The 22,542-nt window shown below is 32.2% G+C and overlaps 1 protein-coding gene and 1 non-coding gene across 10 annotated transcripts in view; one reads left to right on the top strand and one right to left on the bottom strand.

The window, feature by feature from the left end:
- The window catches only part of Ect2 (epithelial cell transforming 2), a 90,044-nt gene that overhangs the window by 16,351 nt on the left and 51,151 nt on the right, over nucleotides 1–22,542 (bottom strand). For all 9 annotated transcript variants that reach the window (XM_040270096.2, XM_040270100.2, XM_040270099.2 and 6 more), the window contains 8 exons: nucleotides 21,600–21,668; nucleotides 20,238–20,348; nucleotides 19,501–19,597; nucleotides 17,585–17,666; nucleotides 7,563–7,641; nucleotides 7,293–7,412; nucleotides 3,893–4,031; nucleotides 1,620–1,774 (listed from right to left, as the gene is read on the bottom strand). In XM_040270096.2, coding sequence (XP_040126030.1) covers nucleotides 1,620–1,774; nucleotides 3,893–4,031; nucleotides 7,293–7,412; nucleotides 7,563–7,641; nucleotides 17,585–17,666; nucleotides 19,501–19,597; nucleotides 20,238–20,348; nucleotides 21,600–21,668 — 852 coding nt within the window. The remainder of the gene's footprint in view (nucleotides 1–1,619; nucleotides 1,775–3,892; nucleotides 4,032–7,292; nucleotides 7,413–7,562; nucleotides 7,642–17,584; nucleotides 17,667–19,500; nucleotides 19,598–20,237; nucleotides 20,349–21,599; nucleotides 21,669–22,542) is intronic.
- LOC120884630 (U2 spliceosomal RNA) lies at nucleotides 15,185–15,374 on the top strand. The gene has a single exon (XR_005727053.2). It is a non-coding gene; the product is annotated as a U2 spliceosomal RNA (small nuclear RNA).

The following is a 22,542-nucleotide window of genomic DNA, read 5'->3' as shown; positions in this document are numbered from 1 at the left end:
AATTAAAAACATGATCAAAAATATAAATCAGGGAAGATCAAACAAAAAAGAAACAGCTCAAAAACAGACTATGTGAAACATACAGAGAAGAAAAATAATAAGGAAAGAAAAGGAATGAAAAAACACTGCAGGAACTTTGGGGCCGCCTTAAAAGAGCAAATATTCAGTTCATGGATTTCAGAAAGCCCAAGGGGTAGAAAGCTTATTTAAAGAAATAAAAGGAAAAAACTTTTCCAAATCTAGAGAAAAATACAAATATCCAAGTATAAGAAGGTCAAAGATCACATTTTACTCAACCAAGTCTAGCCCAAGACATACCATATTCAAACTTTCAAAGGTGAAAAAGATTCTAAGGCTTTAAGAGAAATGAAAAACAAATTGCATAAGCGTGTCCTAGTTTGACAGAAAGCTGACTTCTCAGCAGAAGCCTTACATGCCACAACAGTAGCATAAGATTTTCAAAGTAGAGAAGGAATGAGGGGCGGGAGGAGGGGGGAAAAGGAGGAAAGAAAAGGGGAGGGAAAGAGAGAAAAGGGAAAGGAGGGGAGAAAGGAAAAAACCCCAACAAAAACTCTGCCATCAAAGAACACTGTAGCCAGCAAAGCTATCCTTAAGAAATGAAAGGTAATATAGACATCCCAAATAAATAAAAGCTGAGGGAATATATCTCTGCCATACCTGTCCTATTAGAAATTCTTAAAGAGTTCTTCAAACAAAAAGAAAAAAACATTAATAATAAGATGAAAACATGGGAAGGCATAAAATTCACTGGTAAGAGTAACTAGAGAGACAAATGCAGAAAGCTCTAATATGTATACATGGTTTGTAAAGCATTGTTATCTTTAGTAAGAAGACTAAAAAATAAAACAAAAACAATAACTACATTTATGCGTTAAAGAAATAGGCAATACAGAAAGATGTAAAATAGGACATCCAAACTTCAAAATGTGGTGAAGAATCAAGTGCAAGTGAAGTTTTTTATTAGTGTATTTTCTTTTTCTTTTTGTGTCTCTTTATACTCATGTGAAGTTGCTGTCCTTTCAAAATAGCCTGTTACAATCAAAAGATTTTTTTTTGTAAGTCTCTTGGTAACCATAAAGCAAATATTTGTAATAGACTGCCCCAAAATAATAAGCAATGAATCAAGATGCACTACTAGAGTATCACTGTATCATTTAACACAAGGATTATAATAGAGTGAGAAAAGGAAGTACAATAAAATTAGAAAACAAATAACAAAATGACTATAATAAGACCTTGCCTTTCGATAATTCCTTTAAACATAAACAGATTAAATTATCAACTAAAGGCATAGAGTGATAGAATGGAAGATTACAGGGTATGTTACAAATCCCCAAAACCTCACCACATCAAGAGCCATAGGAGTTAGGCGGCTATGAGGACCTGTCTGTAAGCTAGGGACTCAAAGAATGTTTCACATGCCTAAAGTTTCAAGAATCTTTTCTAAAACAACTTATTAAACTAGTTTTTCTGCATACACACAAAACTAAAACTCTTCAATACTCATAATTAACAAGTCATTAGAAATATACAAATTCAGTGTGAATGCATTGCCATGGAGTTTAAATTTTCATTATAACACAGGTTAAAGAACTTACGGCATCTGCTTTACAAATGGTGTTGGCTACATGTCGACACAGCATCTTTAACCAGTTTTCTTTTGGAAGTTCATCTGATGTCATCTGGAAACTTAGCAGCACATTTGCCTGCTCTGTCGGTGGCCTCACAAGCAAGGCAAAAGCATTATGGCAATCTAGGGTTCCAGAATAACCATAAACATTGTTACTCCTTGCAGAGTGTCCTCGCAGCACCAAAATTCAAATATAATTATTTCTTCTCCACCCTCCCTGTCCCCTTTTTTTCAAATGAACAATAAAAAAATCATCAGTTCAAAGAAAGTCTATTTGAAGATATACAAAATATCACCATATTAAGTTGAAGTAAAGAAAGAATTATAATAGTAATAGCATACCATGTAAAGAACCAACAATAACTTAATAACATTAAGTAAGCAGTATTTTCCATGAATTTAATATTTTCTATGATAAATTTTAAGAAAAAAATTAGATTATTTCATTTCTTAGAATTTTAGAATTTGTTTCAAATTAAAATGGCATTATAAGAATAATTCAATAGCAATCCACTTGGGGCTGAGGATATAGCTGGGTAGAGTGCTTGCCTCGCATGCAAAAGGCCCTGGGTTCAATCCCCAGCTCCACAAACAAACAAACAAACAACAACAACAACAACAAAAAACACTTGAATCACATTCAAATAAATGTGTCCAAATATTAAAACCATTACAAAATGTTTTTTGCTCAAGATGCTAAAACAGAACCTATTTTAAACAATGAACTCTTTCATAATAAAAATCCCAAAAACATTTAAGTTATTTAAATAAATGTCTCGTAACCTTAATAAACTTAGAGCTTGACAATTAAATAAATGACCCATATAACCTTTAATAAGTCCAGAGTTTGGCAACTAAATGAAAACAGGAATTTAAGCTGCTGCTCAAGTTTTCTTTAAGAATCATTTCTCATGAACTCAAAACTTCTATCGTTAGAGGAATCAGTAATAGAAAAAGCTTACATTATAAAAATGTATGCCTAACATCCAAAATATGGGCATAAAAACACATTATTATGTGACAAGTAAACAGGTAACACTGTTTTAGGGCTAGGGGTGTGGCTCAGTGGTAAAGTGCTTGCTTAATATGCACAAAGGTGTGGGTTCAATCCCTAGCACCACAAAAAAATTTTTGACAATCTCAGGCCTTCCAAGCACCCTCCCTAAATACTACCAAAATTGAGAGAAAAGGCTTTCTTTAATACAAGCCTATGACTTAGATATGGAACATCATCCAAAGGTCCATCTATTAAAGGCATCACCCCCAGCTAGGCACTACTGGGAGATCTGAAAACTTGAAGAGATGGGGCCTAATAGGAGGTTTTAGGTTATTGGTAGCATGTCCTTGAAGGAGATTATGGGACCCCAGTCTCTTTCTCCTTCCCTTTTCACATGCCAGCCATGAGGTGAACACTATTCCATCACACACTCCTGGCTTAATGTGCTGCCTCTCATGATAGGATCATACTAATGGATTTCAGTCATAGACTGAAACCTCCATAACTACAAGCCAAATACTCTATAAATTAACTATATCAAATATTTTTTAACAGTAACAGAAAGCTGACTAACACATATATGACCTCATGTCAAGTCTACCAATAACTTTAAGGTAATATTTATTTCACACACAATCTATTCCCAAGCCATATCTTAAACATAGCCACTGGCACTGGGGATGGTAAGATATGAAGCATAGACTGGTGATTTCTTTTAAAAAAAGAAGAAAAAATTAGAAAAAAAATATTTCAATGTGGAAATAAAATAGTTTAGTACTATTTTAACACATAACCATTAGAAGTAGGATATCCTATAAGTTGAAGTAGTACTTTCATTAAAAAAAAAAAATCAAACCTCTTTCTAGAAATGAAGTTGGGATACAGGTACAGGAACAATTACTTTACCAAACTGACTCTCTGCACTGAAAGATAATATATCAGTTAAAAAGACAAACATATACTTGAGGGGATTGGCACACACCTATAATCCTTTAACCTATAACTTGGGAGGCCAAGACAAAAAGATTCAAGTTGGAGGCCAGCCTTCTCAATTTAGCAAGACTACCTCAAAATAAAACAAAAACAAAACAAAAACAGGCTGGGATGTAGCTCATAGGTAAATTGACCTAGGGTTAAATTGTTAGAACCACGAAAACACAAAAAGAAAACATACAGAAGCAAATTAAACCTCCTATGAATATAAACTATTTTTACCAAGCCCATAAGTTAACCAATGAGCATACCTTCTGTCTCTCTTATGTCCAGCACCTTCTTAATCTGAGAAAGAGGCATTAGGTGAATATGCTTAAGGGAAGCTGGAGGTCGGGCATGGCCGTGAGGACTCCTAAAAGTGCCAATAACTTTGTGCCGTTTTCTTGCTATCTGATTATAGAAAATAAAAAAGTCATCATCAATAATGTGAATAAAAACCAAGGCCAAAAACTTAAAAAATAGTACTAACCACACAAATCCATATACAACTCATCTGATTATTAGACATTCCAGAGTTACTATCTGATAAGAAGCAGAATTACTATGTGACAAAATCACACATGCAATTGAGTAGCAGACATGCTTACATTTAAGGAGTGCTCAAAAGTCAAGAAAAAATAGGCCAAGGGATAGGGTGGGTGGAAAACAACCCTAGAGATGTGAAAGAATAAGAAACATTGTGAGAAGCAATATTATGAAAGGATAAAGGAAATGAAAGGCTGTGAGTTCTGGAGGAGAACAGGTACTCTGAGATCTTTTAGGTTCAAAAGATCATTAATTTTAGTTTAAGAACAGAATTTACAATATCTCAGATCCTATGCACAAATTGAAAAACAGAGGAAATAACACAAATGGTTCCTGCTCTCATTATTATCTATATACTATTGAGAAAGGAATTAAAGAAGTAATCAAACAATATATTAAACAAATGATGCAAATTATAAATTCAAGATGCTTGTTAAGCTACAATTTTACCTAAACCGGGTACTCACACAAAAAGAAGAGTTAAGTAAGGTAACACTGGAGAAGATAAGAGCAAAATCAGAAAAGACCTTGTGATTCATGATATACTGAAGTTTTATGAATTTTATAAAGTCTACATTTTTTTGGTTTCATTTCCATGAAAGTCTTACATATTATTTACAGACTTTACTAAAAGAGTTTTGATTAAGTTCCTTGGATTTTGATTGATCATCATGAATATAACGAAGTACAGCTGAAAATGTAATACTTTGTGTTAGGGCTAATGAGCAAACCAAAACTAGTCAGTATATCATATTCACATTGAAGTAGAAATATGAAAAACATGTTTATATTGCATATGAAGTACACATATCAAATATTAAAGGTTCATTTATATAAGTATATTGAAAATAAGCAATAAAGACTCTTAAAATAATTATTTCCATTGTAATAGTTGAATATACGTTAAAGTTTGGCTAAGTAAAATCATTAAATGATTTTAAGGTTTATTTTTAAAAAGAAAAGAAATGACAAGTATTAATATTGATGATACAAATGTTAAAAAATTAAGGTAAAAAAGAGATAAAATATACAAAAGGAAAATGTATCCTTAAATCCAAAATTTGTTTCAGTAAAAACCATTACCTGTCAAAGAGAAAAAAACAGATTTTTACCTACAGTCACTACTTCTAACTAGTATGATGTATACTAGAGTTTTTTTTTAATTTATTTTTTAGTTGTAGTTGGAAACAACACCTTTATTTCACTTATTTATTTTTGTATGTGGTGCTGAGGATCAAACCTAGGGTTTTGCACGTGCAAGGTGAGCACTCTACCGCTGAGCCACAACCCCAGCCCCAATACTATAGGTTTTTAATCATGTTAAGGAAGTAGCATATTTTCATTACAAATTTGCTAAGAGTTTTATTTTTCTAAAACAAATTAAAGAATAAAACTTTACTTAGGATTATAAAGTTCAAATTTAATGTTATTTACAAATAGAGCAGTTTCTATCAAAGTGATTCTGAGACAGAGAACCTAAAAAGGAGTCAAACGAAAAGTCACTAGCAGGGAAGTAAGAGGCTAGGGACTTGGAAGCTTATAGAGGATGAGCCATGGCTTGACTGAAGTAGAAGGGACGTCAATGAGGCTGCTACAGAAGACTGTGAAGGAAATTAAGATCAAAGAATACAAACTAAGTCTTTGCTCCACCAAGAACAGGATGGCAAAATTCAAAATGGATTGGAACAGAGTCAGCTGGGCTAGGGAGTTGAACAGGAAAAACCTAAAATGCCTTAAAATGCAGGAGATATATAGTTCAGAATTAGCCATGCCTCATGATATTTTTATGATTTTCTCACTATAGGATATGGTCAATTGTGTATGGTATTTGTAATGTTGTTAGTGTTATACCTTTTGTAACGTTACTGATCTAATGAAAATATTTTTTCATTAATTTCAAAATCACAAAACTCTGCATTTAACAATTGAATTTTTGGTGAGATTTTATTGCACTTGTAACTGCTTTATGCATGGCTTGTTCTCTATGATTCCCTGTATTTTATACTTTAAATAATAATGTACATGATATAAAAGGGCAGGACTTCAAGGGGAGTACAGCAGAAAAGGATAAAATGTTGGGGTACAGACTTTAAAGAAAACCACCAATTGCTCTGATGAAGGCAACGGAAAGTTACCCAGTTAAAAAAATATAAAGCAAAGTCTTATCAATGTCTGTTTTATCAAAATGAACATTTTTTTCTCTTTAAACATGAAGAAAAGGCACTCCTTTTATCTATCACTAAACTGTATAGTTGTATAAAAATGCATATTAAAAGAATCAAGAGAAAAAGAAGAATTTTTTTTTAAAAAACACACAAAAATAATTCAACAATTTTCCTGAAAGAGTAGTATGAAGAAAAATCTTAATTTGGATATAAAATAATTTCAGTATTGGAATCATTACACATTATCTGATATACTAAACATTCATTCACTGCAAAAAAACATTAATTTAAAGAATAATCAAAGAATCATAAGGAATTAATAATATTTTTTATTAAATTCTCTCTTCAACAAAACATTGACTTTTTCTCTACTGAAAAAAATCTACTTAAATTCAAAAAAGAACAACTCAGAATTATTTTGTGAATCTTGAGTAAATATACATAAAAACAAGAAGTTCCCAAAATTCTTGATCTAGGCATTTATTTGTATGGCAATAATTAAGTTTTCATTTTGACTTGAATTTGAAGTAATAGAAATTCATTTTACTTACTAATATTAGATCTTATCTTAAATACATTTTATTACATTAAACTAATGACTGGTTTCAATTTTTTTAAAAGTGACTAAATTGGGCTTACTTCAAACTTCTAAATTATACTTTAATTGAAGCTTGGTTTTAAATATTCAGAGAAGTCACAAAAAGGACAAAAATCAAATGACTGCCTCAAAAGACAAAATATTTGACAAATTTAACACCCTCTCATAAACTAAACATTCAACAAACTACAAATAGGTATGCTGAGATTTTTGAGAACTTCATTTTTAATCTGTAATAAAATTTTACAATTTGATTTCTTTCAAAAAAAGTCAATAATTGCAAGTACCTGTTAATAAATACATCTTAAATAATTTTTTAAAACAATAGTAGTGTACAGTGTTATTATATGTGTATAACTTTACCTCAAGGCAGTCATTGAAGAGGAAAAGAGTCACTTGTTCTCCTCTGTCACAGGGGTGCTCACCTAGAGAAATTGTTTCGACTCGTTGCACTAAGCTTCGGTGAGAAGATAAAAGATTAGCCTGTACAGATGGAAAAATATTAAGAAATCAATTGGTATCAAGTAATTTTTTAAAAGCTGTATTTTAAATGAAAGTGCTGCCATGATGTTGCTTATATCAAAACTTATTAACAAGGAAGAAAATAAATGACAATCATCAAAAAATACTTACTGGGCATCCATCTACTTCATAAACAACATCAAAAATTTGCTTTTGTGCTTCTGTTTTTCTCTTATCCTCATTGATATGCCTAAAAAATTAAGTTATTTTTAAAGCTTTGAAAAACAGAATACAATATCAGAATATGAATACATCTCATGTCACAAAAAATTCATATCAGTCTGTCTTGATTTTGGTGACTAAAATCAGTTTAAATATTTTCTTAAAATACACTACTAATTTATTTCATAGAATCTTTTTAAAAAGTATATTTTCCTAGCATATATCTTTATATTCGTTATACATTTTATTTAAAAAATTAAATGTACAAATATTTGGATTAAACAAAATTTTGAATTCTAAATATAAATTCAGTTAAGGCTTCATGCAAGTCATTCCCAGGTCATATGCTAATTATTTCTTGAAATAATCTTAAAATCACTGTTTACAGACAAAATGGAATATCAGAGAATATATTTATCATTCTGCCTGAAACAACTAAAAAGCCAGTCAAAATATAAAGAAACAAAGGTTCTCAAGATACTTAAATCAGTAACATAACCTTCTACCATAAGAGTGGGTGGAGGAAGAACAACCTAATGCAAAAAGAAGGAAAGTCATAGTAAGATTAGAGTGAAAATTAATGAAAACATAAAATAAAAAACTTGAAAAGATCAACAAAATTGACACTTTTAGCTATACTAGCCAAGAGAAAAATAAGACTCAAATTAGTAAAATCAGCAATAATAAAGTCTAGACATCATTACTAATGTTATAGAAATAAAATCATATAGAACTCTATGAACAACTACTTCAAAACAAATTCGATCACATAGATGTAAAGGGCAAATTTTTAGAAAGACACAAACCACAGAAACTGACTCAAGAAGAAACAGAAAATGCAACATTTTTGATAGAACAAAGGACAAAAATCAAATGACCGCCTCAAAGACAAAAGTATTTGACAAATTAACACCCTCTCATAAAATAAACATTCAACAAACTACAAATAGGTAAGAACTTCTGCAAGCTAATAAAAGCTATCTATGAGGGCTGGGGTTCTGGCTCTGTGATGGAGCACTTGCCTAGAATGTTTGAGAGACTGGGTTCGATTCTCATCAACACATATAAATAAAGGCCCATACCAACTAAAAAAAAATTTTTAGAAAACAGATATATGAAAACCCCCATCATACATAACAGCGAAAAAATGAATGTTTTCCTCCTGAAATCAGGTTTGTAGATGACATGGTACTTATTTACAGAAAAACTTAAAAATTCAGTAAAAAATTACTATAAAAAGCAAGGAAAGCAAAATTGCAGAATATAAAGCAAATGCATTTCTATATAACATCCATGAACAATTCAAAAATTAAATTAAGAAAGCCATTCCATTTGCAATGTAACAAAAAGAATAAAATGCTTAGAATAAGTTTAACAAAAGAAATGAAGAACTTATACCCTGAAACTACAAAACACAGTTAAAAGAAATTAAAGAACTAAGGCTGGGGGTTGTGGCTTAGTGGAGAGTGCTTGTCTAGCATGTATGAGGCACTGGGTGTGATTCTAAGCACTATTTATAAATAAATTTAAAAGGGAGAAAGGGTCCATCAACAACTAAGAAAAATATTTTAAAATAAAAGAAATTAAAGAACTAAAAATATATGGAAATAAATCTCACAGATCACTTAATATTGCTAAAATAACCATATACCCCAAATTGATCTATAGAATCAATAAAATCATATTCAAATTTGCCACTGTTTTTAAAATATTATTGTTTTTCAGAAACTATCAAGATGGTCCTAAAAACCATATGTTAAATAAATAAATAAATAAATAAATAAATAAATAAATAAGGGAAAAAATATGTAAATTCAAGGGGACCTGAATAGCAAAAATAATCCTGAGAATAAAGAACAAAGAAAATGGGATTCACACTTCCCAATTTCAAACTCTTTAACACAGTAATCAAAACTCTGTGAAACTGGTATAAGGATGGATCTATAAATCAGTGAACTGAGAATCCAAAAAATAAATAAGCCTTACATTTCAGGTACAAAAGCAATTCACTGGATAAAGGATATTCTTTTCAAAATAGTGCTAGAAAAGATTTCCATATTTATAAAAAATGAATAAACTTTGATCCATACCTTGCCTCAAATAAAAAAATTACCTCAAAATGCATCATGGACTTTGTCTGGAGCTGCTCTGGACAGGAGCTACGTATGTGGCAAGCCAGCCATGGGCTGTGTCACAGTGTGTGAACTATGAGCACTGAGCACACAAAGTGAACTAGACTGACGCTGCCTCTCTATTTGGGCTGGTGATGTATGTGTCCTTTTAGCTAGCTCTGCCTATGATCCCCACACAATACACAGGATGGGCATGGCCTTCCAAGTTGTCAGTCAATCTGTTGACAGCAAGACATCAGGAAGCTAGACTCAACCCCCTGAAAACTGAACCCCCCTTGCCTCATTTAAATGGTTTCTTCCCAATAAAAGAGTTCTCTTGCCTGCCTTGTCTCCTTTGTGGGAGCTAGGTCAGAGGAGCCATCACAAAACCCCCCCAAAAAAGGTATTTCTCTGTGTGTCATTATTTCGTGCCATCCCAGTTCACCTGGAGTGACCCTTACTGGTTTAGTCGTGTGTTGAGCAAGACCTAAATGATTTTTATGGAAAGACCAAAACTGAAAATCTCCTTGAACAGGAGAACATTCTTGTAGCCTTGGGTTAGACAAAGATTTTCTTAGATAATATGAAAGTATCATCTAGGAAAAAATTAATAAATTATACTTCAAAATCTAGATCTCTTTTTTGAAAGAAAAACATTAAAAGAAAAAACAAGATACAGATAAGAAAAAACTGCAAATTACACATCTAATAAAAACTTTTTAATCAGAAAATACTCTATAAAGAAGTCTCAAAACTTAATTATAAGAACACAACCTGGAGGCTTAGGATATAGCTCAGTTGGTAGAATACTTCCCTTGCATGCACATAGCCCTGGGTTCAATACCTAACACCACAAAAAAGAACACGACTCATATGAAAAGAGAGTAAACAAAAAATTTCAAGGTACATATCACCAAAGAAGATAATCTTATAGCAAATAAACACATAAAACAATGTTCAACATCATTTGTAACTACGAAAATCCAAATCAAAACTATAATGAGATAACCACTGTATATCTATTCGAATGCCACAAATTAAAATGACTGATCAAAATGAGGGTTAGCAAGGACATAGAGACACAGCAGGAATGTAAAAGTACAATCATTTTGGAGAGTCTGACAGTTTCTTTAAAATATTATGCATACATAAATTAACTGATCTGTCCACTCCTACTCCTACCAATTTATCCAAAAAAGCATATATGCATAAAAAGACTTGTTCACATATATTCATATATTTATTTTTAATAGCCAGTAACTAGAAATAATAAAATGTCCATCAACACAAGAAAGGATAGTGGTATATTCTTACAATGAAAATAATAAAAGTGAACGAACTACTGATATAAGAATAAGTACTATCAGTACCTTTGCAGAACTCCAGACTACACGCGGCTCCTGCACAGGCCACTCGGCTGCTACTTATCCACAGCACAAGGCCATCGCCCAGCTCCCCCAACATCACTAGACACTCCATCTTGGAAAACCCTTCCTCTGCCATTTTGTGGTGGGCATGGCTATCAAATCAGATGGCCATTTGAGCATTGATTTTCAATTCCTCTCCCCTTCCCAATGGTGTTAACTTGGCACAGTGACCACCCAATACAAGAACAACTCTCAGTTGGACAGGAGCGCAATGCAAACAGGGCACCGCCTACCTAGTGTGAGCCTAGGGATGAGAGGTCCTGCAGTTGGGACCTGATAAGTAAGAGAGGGGAGGAGACTAAAGTCTAGAGCATAACAGAGAGACCAGGATCCTGGAAATTTCCAGGCAAGAGAGGGAGACGATACCCGGGGCTCAAGTCAGACAAGTGGTCACAAAAAAAAAAGACCCATGAGGCACTCTTTCCCGGCTGGGACTGGTGGGCGGTACTCCCAACTTCCAGATGCTCCACACCAGGTCCAGTCTTCAAACCCTGGTTACCTAGACACCTACTGGATGAGACAACCCCACCTACTGGATAAGAGAAAGAAACAGATCTCTGAGAGTATTTTTTTCTCCTCTTCTTTCTCTTCTACCCTTCTATCATCTGGTCCTCACATCCCCAACATATGTAAAACGAAGAACTCTGCATGAAATAGGACTTTGAGGACTGAGTCACCTGAATAATATAATAAGCTCTTTCTTCTTTTTTTCTTTTTTCCTTTTTTTTCTTTCTTTCTTTCCCTTTTTTCTTTCTTCTTCCTTCACCCTCCATATTATACTATCTTAACATCTTGTATTTTTCTAAAAACATGTGTGTCTGTTTTATGTACTCTACTGTCCTCCCTCATAATTGTCTACCCCAAATTACCTCCAATCTATTCTCCTGCTACAAATCCTCTTCACTAGATTTCTCCTTCACATTTCCTAAGATATATTAACTATATACCCTGACATCTTCTCCCCTCAACATACCGTCCTACACATGAGCCCCAGTTCATTGTCCACCGCCAGAAACTGTAAACTTTTTATGAAACTACTGATTATATTTTAAATAATAATTGAGTCCAACATTTCTGGACATTGAGACTAAACTGTAAATGTTTTAATAACAACAATTTGTTCACAGGTGATCAAAAAGATTGTGCACCATGATCAAGTGGGATTCATCCCAGGGATGCAAGGTCGGTTCAACATATGGAAATCAATAAATGTAATTCATCACATCGGTTGACTTAAACATAAGAATCATATGATTATCTCAATAGATGCAGAAAAAGCATTTGACAAAATACAGCACCCCTTTATGTTCAAAACACTAGAAAAACTAGGGATAACAGGAACATATCTCAACATTGTAAAGGCTATCTACACTAAGCCTCAGGTCAACATCATTCTAGACAGAGAAAAATTGGAAGACATTCCCTCTAAAAACTGGAACAAGACAGGATGCCCTCTTACACCACTTCCATTCAACATAGTTCTTGAAACACTGGCCAGAGCAATTAGACAGATGAAAGAAATCAAAGGGATATGTATAGGAAAGAAGAACTTAAATTAGCACTATTTGCTGACAATATAATTCTATTCCTAGAAGACCCAAAAAACTCCACCAGAAGACTTCTAGAACTAGTAAATGAATTCAGCAAAGTAGCAGGATATAAAATCAACACCCATTAAATTAAAGGCATTTATGTATACCAGTGACAAAGCCCCTGAGAAGGAAATGAAGAAAACTACCCCATTCACAATAACCTCAAAAAAAAAAATAAAAATAAAAATAAGATACTTGGGAATCAACTTAACAAAAGAGGTGAAAGATCTATACAATGAAAACTACAGAACCCTAAAGAGAGAAATCAAAGAAGACCTTAGAAGATGGAAGGATCTACCTTGCTCTGGGATAGGCAGAATTAATATTATCAAAATGACCATACTACCAAAAGCACTATACAGATTTAATGCAATTCCGATCAAAATCCCAATAGCATTCCTCATAGAAATAGAAAAAGCACTCATGAAATCATCTGGAAAAATAAGAGACCTAGAATAGCTAAAGCAATCCTTAGCCGGAGGAGTGAAGCAGGTGGCATCGCTATACCAGACCTTAAACTATACTACAGAGCAATAATAACAAAAACAGCAGGTATTAGAACCAAAACACACTGGTAGACCAATGGTACAAAATAGAGGATGAAGAAACTAACCCACAAAATTACAATTATCTTATATTAGACAAAGGTGTCAAAAACACGCACTGGAGAAAAGACAGCATTTTCAACAAATGGTGCTGGGAAAACTGGAAATCCATATGTAACAAAATGAAATTAAACCCCTAACTCTCACCATGCACAAAACTTAACTCAAAATGAATCAAGGACCTAGGAATTAAACCAGAGACTCTGCGTCTAATCGAAGAAAAAGTAGGCCCTAATCTTCATCATGTGGGATTAGGCCTCAACTTCCTTAATAAGACTCCTATAGTGCAAGAATTAAAACCAAGAATCAATAAATAGGATGGAATCAAACTAAAAAGTTTTTTCTCATCAAAAGAAACAATCTGTGAGGTGAACAGAGAGCCTATATCCTGGGAGCAAATCTTTACTCTTCACATATCAGACAGAGCACTAATCTCTATGGTATAGAAAGAACTCAAAAAGCTAAGCACCGAAAACACAAATAACCCAATCAACAAATGGGCCAAGGACCTGAACAGACACTTCTCAGAAGAGAATATACAATCAATCAACAAATATATGACAAAATGCTCATCAACTCTAGCAATCAGAGAAATGCAAATCAAAACTACTCTAAGATATCATCTCACTCCAGTCAGAATGTCAGCTATTATGAAGACAAACAACAATAAGTGTTGGTAAGGATGTGAGTAAAAAGGTACACTCATACATTGCTGGTGGGACTGCAAATTGGTCCATGGAAAGCAGTGTGGACATTCCTTCGAAGTCTGGGAATGAAACCACCATTTGACTCAGCTATCCCTCTCCTTGGACTATACCCAAAGGATTTAAAAACAGCGTACTACAGGGACACAGCCATATCAATGCTTATAGAAGCATAATTCACAATAGCTAAACTGTGGAGCCAACCTAGATGCCCTTCAGAGGATGAATGGATAAAAAAAAATGTGGCATATATACACAATGGAATTTTACTCAACAATAAAAGACAATTTGCAGGTAAATGGATGGCATCGGAGAAGATAATGCTAAGTGAAGTTATCCAATCCCAAAAAAACAAATGCCCAATGTTTTCTCTGATGTAAGGAGGCTGACTCATAGTGGAGTAGGGAGGGGGAACATGGGACGAACAGATGAATTCTAGATAGGGAAGAGGGGAGGGACAAAAAGAGAGGAGGCAGGGGATTAGCAAGGATGGTGGAATGTGATGGACATCATTATCCAAAGTACATGTATAAAGACACGAATTAGGTGTCCACCTACTTTATATACAAACAGAGATATGAAAAATTGTGGTATATACGTGTAATAAGAATTGTAATGCAAAAAAAAAGTACATGTATAAAGACATGAATTGGCATGAACATATTTTATACAAAGATATGAAAAATTGTGCTCTATATGTGTAATAAGAATTGTAATACATTCAGCTATCATGTATTTTAAAAAATAAAATAAATAATAAAAAAGAATAAATACGAATCTCAAGATACTTATACTGAGAGGGAAAAACATGCAAAAGAGAATAAACCATGTGAGTTGGTTTAGATAAAATCCTGGAAAATCTGTATTATAGGAAGAGAGAGAAGAGTAATGGTTGCCTTGGAATATATGAGATAGGCAGAGGCAAAAGAAGTGGAACCACTACCAAGGCATCTATTACCAAGGAGCATGAGTAAATTTAGGGGGTGATAGAAAATTTCCTGAATTGTGGTGATGGTTTCATAGGAGTGTATGTATGCCAAAATTAATCAAACTACATTTTAAACATATAATTTGAGGGGCGAAAAAGCATACTGAAGTTATTAGAAACTTATAACAAAATCTATTCATAATAATCACTTCTTGGCCTTTTGGCTAAAATCAAATGTAGTATCTGTTCTTATCAGTTTAATACCTGATACGTCCTCATCCGAGGACAATATATTAAATGGATTTTTGGAGCAGGGAGATGGAATAGTAGCTTGTTCCATCCACTCCACGCATAGACCTGGTATTGCAGTACTTCCAGCAACGGTGCGCACTCGCGCGCACGCACACGCACACACACACACACACACACACACACACACACACACACACACACATTCTCTCACAAAATCTATTATAAGCAAAGCATATGTTACTAATGTTGTCAGAACTGAATTTTAGCAAGTGTTTTGGGCTTACTTAAATGGCAAGGATTAGTGAATTGTGCTGACTCGTTATTTGCTTAACCTGACAGATTATGGTGGTTTCAATAAATCATAATAAGCATTTACATGTTAGACTAGATGTTCAAGAATCTAAATCTAGTCAAATTCCAATAGGTTTATAAATCAACATTACAAATCAACACTAAAATACCTCCTATAATTCAACATTAATTGAAAACCTATGAGCAAGGCACTTAAGAATACATTGAAAATATTCATAAATTCTCAGGAAGCTCAAAAAAATGTTAAAAGGAAAAGAAATCTTTAATTATTTGTCTTATGGATTCAGTTTATCTGTTAACAATCACCTTAACACTATTGTAAAGGAGGCCACTAGACAAATGATTGGTTTACTCAATACTACAATACCTATTATTAATAGTAACTTATTTCTTTACAGTTTGCCAAAATATATTATACATAAATAACAAATAGCATAAGTTAATAGAGTATTCTACACATTAAACAGGCAAACTGGGCAAGTAACAACCTCACAGCTTTTCTCTTTTATAAAAATAAATAAAAAGTAATTGCCCATTTCATGAAGCTTATTGAAAAGACCAAAGCAAATAATAGTACATTGTTTTAAATTTGTTGAGAAAAAGGGAATTATCATCATCATAGCCTCAAAAGTGTTATCCTGATTTCAGGAAAACAAATCAAAAGTAGGAAAAAAATTAAAAATAAAACCCAAAAATGTATAAAGCCTGGCAGGTGAAAACATTAAAAACACCACAAGGAAAAAAATAAAATAAAAAATGTAACTCCATAACCCTTTCAGCAGCAACAGAAGCTGGTATTAGCTAATTTGATGATTAATCTCTCACATAAGTGAATAATAAAGAGTTCCAACTGGATTTTCTCTCTAAAGCTAGTAAAGTTTCTTTCTAAGAGCTCCTTTGCAAGTGTTTCTTTCTTTTCTTTCTTTTTTCTTTACCTTCTTTCCGTTTCAGTACTAGAGATTAACCCAGGGTCTCATGCATGCTAAACAGGCATCCTACCACTGAGGTATATCCCCAACCCTCCTTTGCAAATATTCTAATAAATGATGTCATAGATAAGAACCTCATGCAGTCACAGGAATCATTCAATCAAATATATTAAATACATTCATGTATAAAGTTCAAAGAGTTTAAGTGAATTTCACGAGGTAAAACAGGTAATGGCAAGAATCTTCCACTAAATCCTAATAGAAAAGATCATTTCTCATCAGACCTGTTTTCCAAATTAGACCTATAGTCAACAGCCTCAGTTTAAGGATCAAGCCTCTCAAGTCAATTTCATTGAGTTTGGACTTGTAATACATCTCTAATCAATATGGTACTAGCAATTTAATTTCATAAAATTCTAGGTAAGAAAGAAAGAATATAGAAATATTATAAACCTTTTGTTTTGTTTTGTTTTAATTTACCTGGTCAAACTTCTGTTAACATTTGGGTAGTTCACATTAGTAAGAAAACAACAACATGCTATAACATAACTGAAGAAAATGTCTATTTGAGCATTTATAACATTTTTAAGTTTCTAAACCGTTAATCTGTCTACACATAATAGTTTAATTTCAGAAACAAATGTTTTGATTAATAAATGTATTTGCCTCATCTTTTTATTTTTTTAATTTTTTTTTTCTTTTTGCAGTTCTCAGGGTTGAACCCAGGGCCTTGGCACATGCTAGACAAGCACTCTATCCTAGGCTACATCCTCAGCCTCTTGTCATTTTAATGTGCAGCTACACTATTAAGAAATAATTTATCCCAGGGCTTGGGAGGCTGAGGCAGGAGGATCACGAGTTCAAAGACAGCCTCAGAAAAAGATGCTAAGTAATTCAGTGAGACCCTGTCTCTAAATAAAATACAAAATAGGGCTGGGGATGTGGCTCAGTGGCCAAGTACCCCTGAGTTCAAATCCTTGGTACCAAAAAATAATAACAATAAGTTAGATATTATTTTATAAAAAGTTGCTATTGATACTCTTCTATTTATGACTAGCATATCAATTCCATTCTAAATCTAAAGAATAAAAAACTAAAACAATGCACTTACGTCATTACTTCTTTAAGTGATCCAATAGCTTTTTCTAAAGTGCTTTTGTCAGGATTTTCATCAGCTGTATGCTTCTTAAGATCTATAAAAATAAAATGGCTGTTTCATAATTTTAAAAAATTCAATGGTTTCCGATCCAAGACTTAAAAATGTGGTCAATCTTGATATAGCCTGATTGTTTTAAAAAATAACATCTACCCTTCACTTAAAAAAAAAAAAAAAAAAGGTTTAAGCAATATTCCTTAACAAGCTTTTTCTTTTACACTTCACAATCAGGTATCCATACTTTTTTATTGACTAAATTTTTAGAAAATGTCACACTGATTTTCTTATTGAACTGTCTCAATTCCCTTCTAGTAACACTTGGGGACTAGTAGTAGAAGTTCATACTTCTCTTCTAGTAATACTTGGGGACTCCTAGTAGAAGTTCATACACATTGACTCTTTTTTATCCAGGTTGCTTATTGTGTTCCTTGTGCCATCCTTGGCACATTCTTACCACATCTATGTTCAATCTCATACCATGTCCACCCAATCTTTTATGTGGACTAATAAGACAAAAGGCTTACAGATCACATTCATTTTAGTCATGACAACATTTGATAAATTTCTACAAGTACTTAATGCAATAAAATTGAGATATGCAAATTGGGAAAAAAATCACAGCTTGAGAAACTTGAAGGTTTGTTTATATACTGACATTATAATTTGTAAAACAGGATAGGTTTTAAAGAGGGGGGGATTTTATAAGCTGGTAATTCTCAAATACATTAGATAATCACAATGAAAACAAAAATCAACTTTTTACAATTAGTACTTTACCTCTTACTAACCAAAACATTTTACAGAAAAAAACACAGATTAAACAGTCACAAAAGTCAGCCTCCTTCTCTGCTGTACATATTACTATAAACTTAGGAATCAAAATTCTTTATTGCAAATTTTTTGTTTGTAATTTAGCCTTACACTTTAATTTTTTTAATGTAATAAAAGGGAAATACTGGGGAATGATATTAGCCAAATTGTACTGTTATATTGTATACATGTATGATTATATAATAACAAATCCCACCATTATGTACAACTATAACATATCAATTAAAAATGGGAAAAAAATTTATAAGCCCAAAAAATAAAAAATAAAACCAAAAAAGTAATAAAAACTGGCACTGTCTTAAAACTACTCACTACTTTAGTCTGCTGAATGTAGAAGAATAAAATATATATATGTATACACACTCCCACCCACATTCATATACATACTTTTTTTTAACCAAAGGTAAAATTTATTCATAAAAAATCTTTGATGTCCAACTTTCTTCTACTGATATCTATAGTTCTAAAATAAATAGATACAGCTTTGAACAATATAAGGAAAAATAAGAAAGTATAAGACCAAACATAAGAAATTTAACTAAAAATTTGGGACATATGTATCATCCCTTGCCTTTTAATTTTGTGGGTGAATTTTGTGGTACTTAAATATAAATTGATTTTGAATTAGTGACACACCATGAAATACAAGAAGATTTTTAAGTGGAAAGAAAAAGGATAAAATATTAGTCAACATAAGTAATTTCAGAACAAATAAAGTATTTCAGGTACTAAACTTAATTTTTATAGCATCTGTAATTTTTTTGTTTTGTTTTTTCTCTATTGTTATCCTTTCCTGTCATTTATTATGATTATACATTTATCTGTCTTCCTTGCTAGCCTGTGAGCTCCTGAGATATAGTATCTTCCTAATATTTGCAAGTGCTTTTTAAAGTTATCCATAAAGATGCTTTCTATATAAAAGATATATAAACTTCAATTCTCAAGTATAAGAAAATCTGAAAAGAAGAATTTCAACTGTTTTAGAAAAGTCAGTTCCATGAAAATACATGAAGTAATCTGAAAACAGTCCAGACAAGTACCATTTAAAAGTAATGCAACACTGGGTAACCTCTGTACTGGTCGAATGAGAAGTTCAACAAGGCTTTGCCGTCCACATTCTGGTTTAGCTTGATTTATCTGAAAGGAATTAATTTATTCATTAAGTTTTCTTCAACGATTAGACATCTTACATTTATTAGATTAGATCTGATCATAATTGTCCCAGATAAGAACTAATGGAGAAGACATGGGATCTCTGGAAAATCACTGTGGATAATAATCTTCCAGGAACTGAAATTTCCTCTTGGCCATCAAAGGTTAACATATTTTAAGGAAGTGAGTTCTTCTATAATCCTCTATATATCCCATCTTAATTTTCTCTTACATCTACATTTTAAACCAAAAAAAAGTTTTAAAATATTAAGTATGCTGGTACATTAGATAAACATATAAGGCACAGGTGAGGAAAGGCAACCATTAAAGGCAAAATGATGTCTCACTGGAAAATTGCTAGGTATTTTGAGAGTTAAAACAAGTATAATTTTTTTCTTTTTAAATAGCCATATATAACATCCTCATTTGCTCATCTGCCTTTTGTGCTCTACTACTTAATATATCAAATCTTCTGAAACAAAAAATATTTGTCACTTATACGGACAACTAAAATTAACAGACAATATTAGAGTGCTCTTATATGTAGGTAATTTTACTTAAATTATAATTTAATGAATTCCTTCAGAAATGATTCTGATTTTTATTTGAAAGATATAAAAATTACCTTGAGAAATGCATGAAATCTGGGTTTCTGTTTTTCACATTTAATAATAGTATCCTTGCTCATTTCAAAGAAGTTTACAAAGGGAGGGTAGGTTTTTACCAAATCTTTTGACTAGGAACAATGGAAAAGAATCATTAATTTGTTATGCATATCACTTTTAGACAATGAAACTTAAGGTCAAATAATCCAGTCACAGTCTGACATCTTGAATGTAAAGGGAAAGTGTTTAAAGTAAGTTTCTTCAAGTAAGTTTCTTCACAAATTAAATACAGAAATTCATCTTCTAAACTTCCCAGTAAAGAGAGTTAATTGCTAAACAAAGTACATTAACTTGTAATTTTAGAAAATTGAAAACCAAACAGAAGCAAAAGTATATTAAATCTTATCATACTTACACAAATATAACAAAGAAAACTTTAAAACTTAACAAATTTTTAGAATATATGAAAAAATAGAATTGATCTACAGAAAATCTAAAAGCATGCTATATTATTTATAGAAGATTCCAAAACACCATTAAAATACCAACTATATTACCCAAAAATGCAAATGAGAAAAGGAAAACTATCCTGAGACAAGTAGGTATCAAAAAAGATACATGGTAATGATTTGCATATGTGGATTCTTAATCAACCAGGAAAAAAACTTCTAAGAGGGGCTGGGGTTGTGGCTCAGCACTGGAGTGCTCACCTAGCATGCAGGAGGCACTGGGTTCGACCCTCAGCACCACATAAAAATAAATAAATAAAATAAAGGTATTGTGTCCAACTGCAACTAAAAAAAATTTTAAAAAGAACTTTTAAGAGACTATATGCTAAGGAAGAAGTTAAAGAGAGTCCTTAGAAAACAGAAGTACATGTGCCAGTACTCAAGGCACTGACTTGTAATTCCTATTCAAAGAAATTTTTTAAAAAAATTATACAGTAAATCCTATTCACAGCACCTCACCAAAATTATTTTAATTTTATAAGCAACCTAGGGAGTTCTTACTCTAATAAAGAAGCAATTCATTAGAAACCTTTAAACAGAAATAAACATAATGACAAACAAAAGTGACACCAACTAAGAAAAAAACAATAAAAATTTAACATTTTCAAAAACTCATGAATCTGTGACCATTAGAAAGAGCAAATAACATAAAGTAAAATCTAGTGCAGTGCCACAAGTAGGGTTCTAACAATGATCATGTGTTAAGTCATACATAGAAAACATGTTAGAAGTCAAGAAAAATTCCGATATATTTAATAAACATAATCATGTCAATTTTAAAACATCTCACATTTCAAAAAGTAAATTTCCCTCTTTGCCAGTTCCTGATAATACTTCAATCTGAAAATTTTTTAAAAGGAAGAAACTACTTACATATTTAAGAAAGATATCACCAATGCTTTTGCTCTCATCCCAATTAATTATAAGGTCTTCAAGATCATCCTGAAATAGCACAGATTGGAACATTTAAAATCAAACTTGACACCTCCTTATTGGGAAAAAGCACTCCAAAAAATGTTTTAACTTAATGTATAAAAATAGTTCATACTTTGTTCTTCTCCTCAATAAGGAATTTTTTGTCTACAAAGAAAACATCCTTTGAAAAATAATTAAGAAAATATAAATAGTATCAGTCAATAAGACAAAACCTAACTTCTCAAAATGTTATCACATTCAATCTTTTCTTATTAACTATAAAGCTAACTAGTGGTGCTATTAATTAGAAAACTACATTTAATCCTGCTGCCGAAGCATGTTATTTAATATAAATTGACACATAAGGTTAACATGTCTATAATCCCAGAGACTCAGGTGACTAAGGTACGAAGATCTCAAGTTTGGGGCCAACCTGGACAATTTAGCAAGCATGTCTCAAAATAGAATTTTTAAAAATCTGGACATGTTGTTCAGTAATAGAGTACTTGCCTACCATGTGCAAGCCCTTGGTTCAAACCACAAGGACAACCAAAAAACAAAACAAATTTTACTGACGGGGTCAGATGATAAATATTTTATTTATTTTTTTAGATCCTTTTAATTATACATCATATTAGGGTTCATTTTTAAATAATTATATAAGGATGGAATATAATTTGCTCTAATTCAGTACTATTTCCTTTTTCCCTTTCTTCTACTCTACTGATTTTCCTGCTATCTATTTAAAAGTTTGGGTTTTCCTTTTTGTTGTTATTTCTTTGTTTGTTTGTTTTTAATTAGTGCCTTGCAAATATACACATGAAGGATAGATTCACTTTGGTATATTCATACATGTACCCTGGAAAGTTAGGTGAGATTCATTTCACCATACTTCCCTTTT

The sequence above is a fragment of the Ictidomys tridecemlineatus genome, chromosome 3, assembly GCF_052094955.1.
Source record: "Ictidomys tridecemlineatus isolate mIctTri1 chromosome 3, mIctTri1.hap1, whole genome shotgun sequence".
Lineage (NCBI taxonomy): Eukaryota > Metazoa > Chordata > Mammalia > Rodentia > Sciuridae > Ictidomys > Ictidomys tridecemlineatus.
The sequence above is the reverse complement of the archived record's forward strand: the minus strand, read 5'-3'. Positions and strand labels throughout refer to the sequence as shown.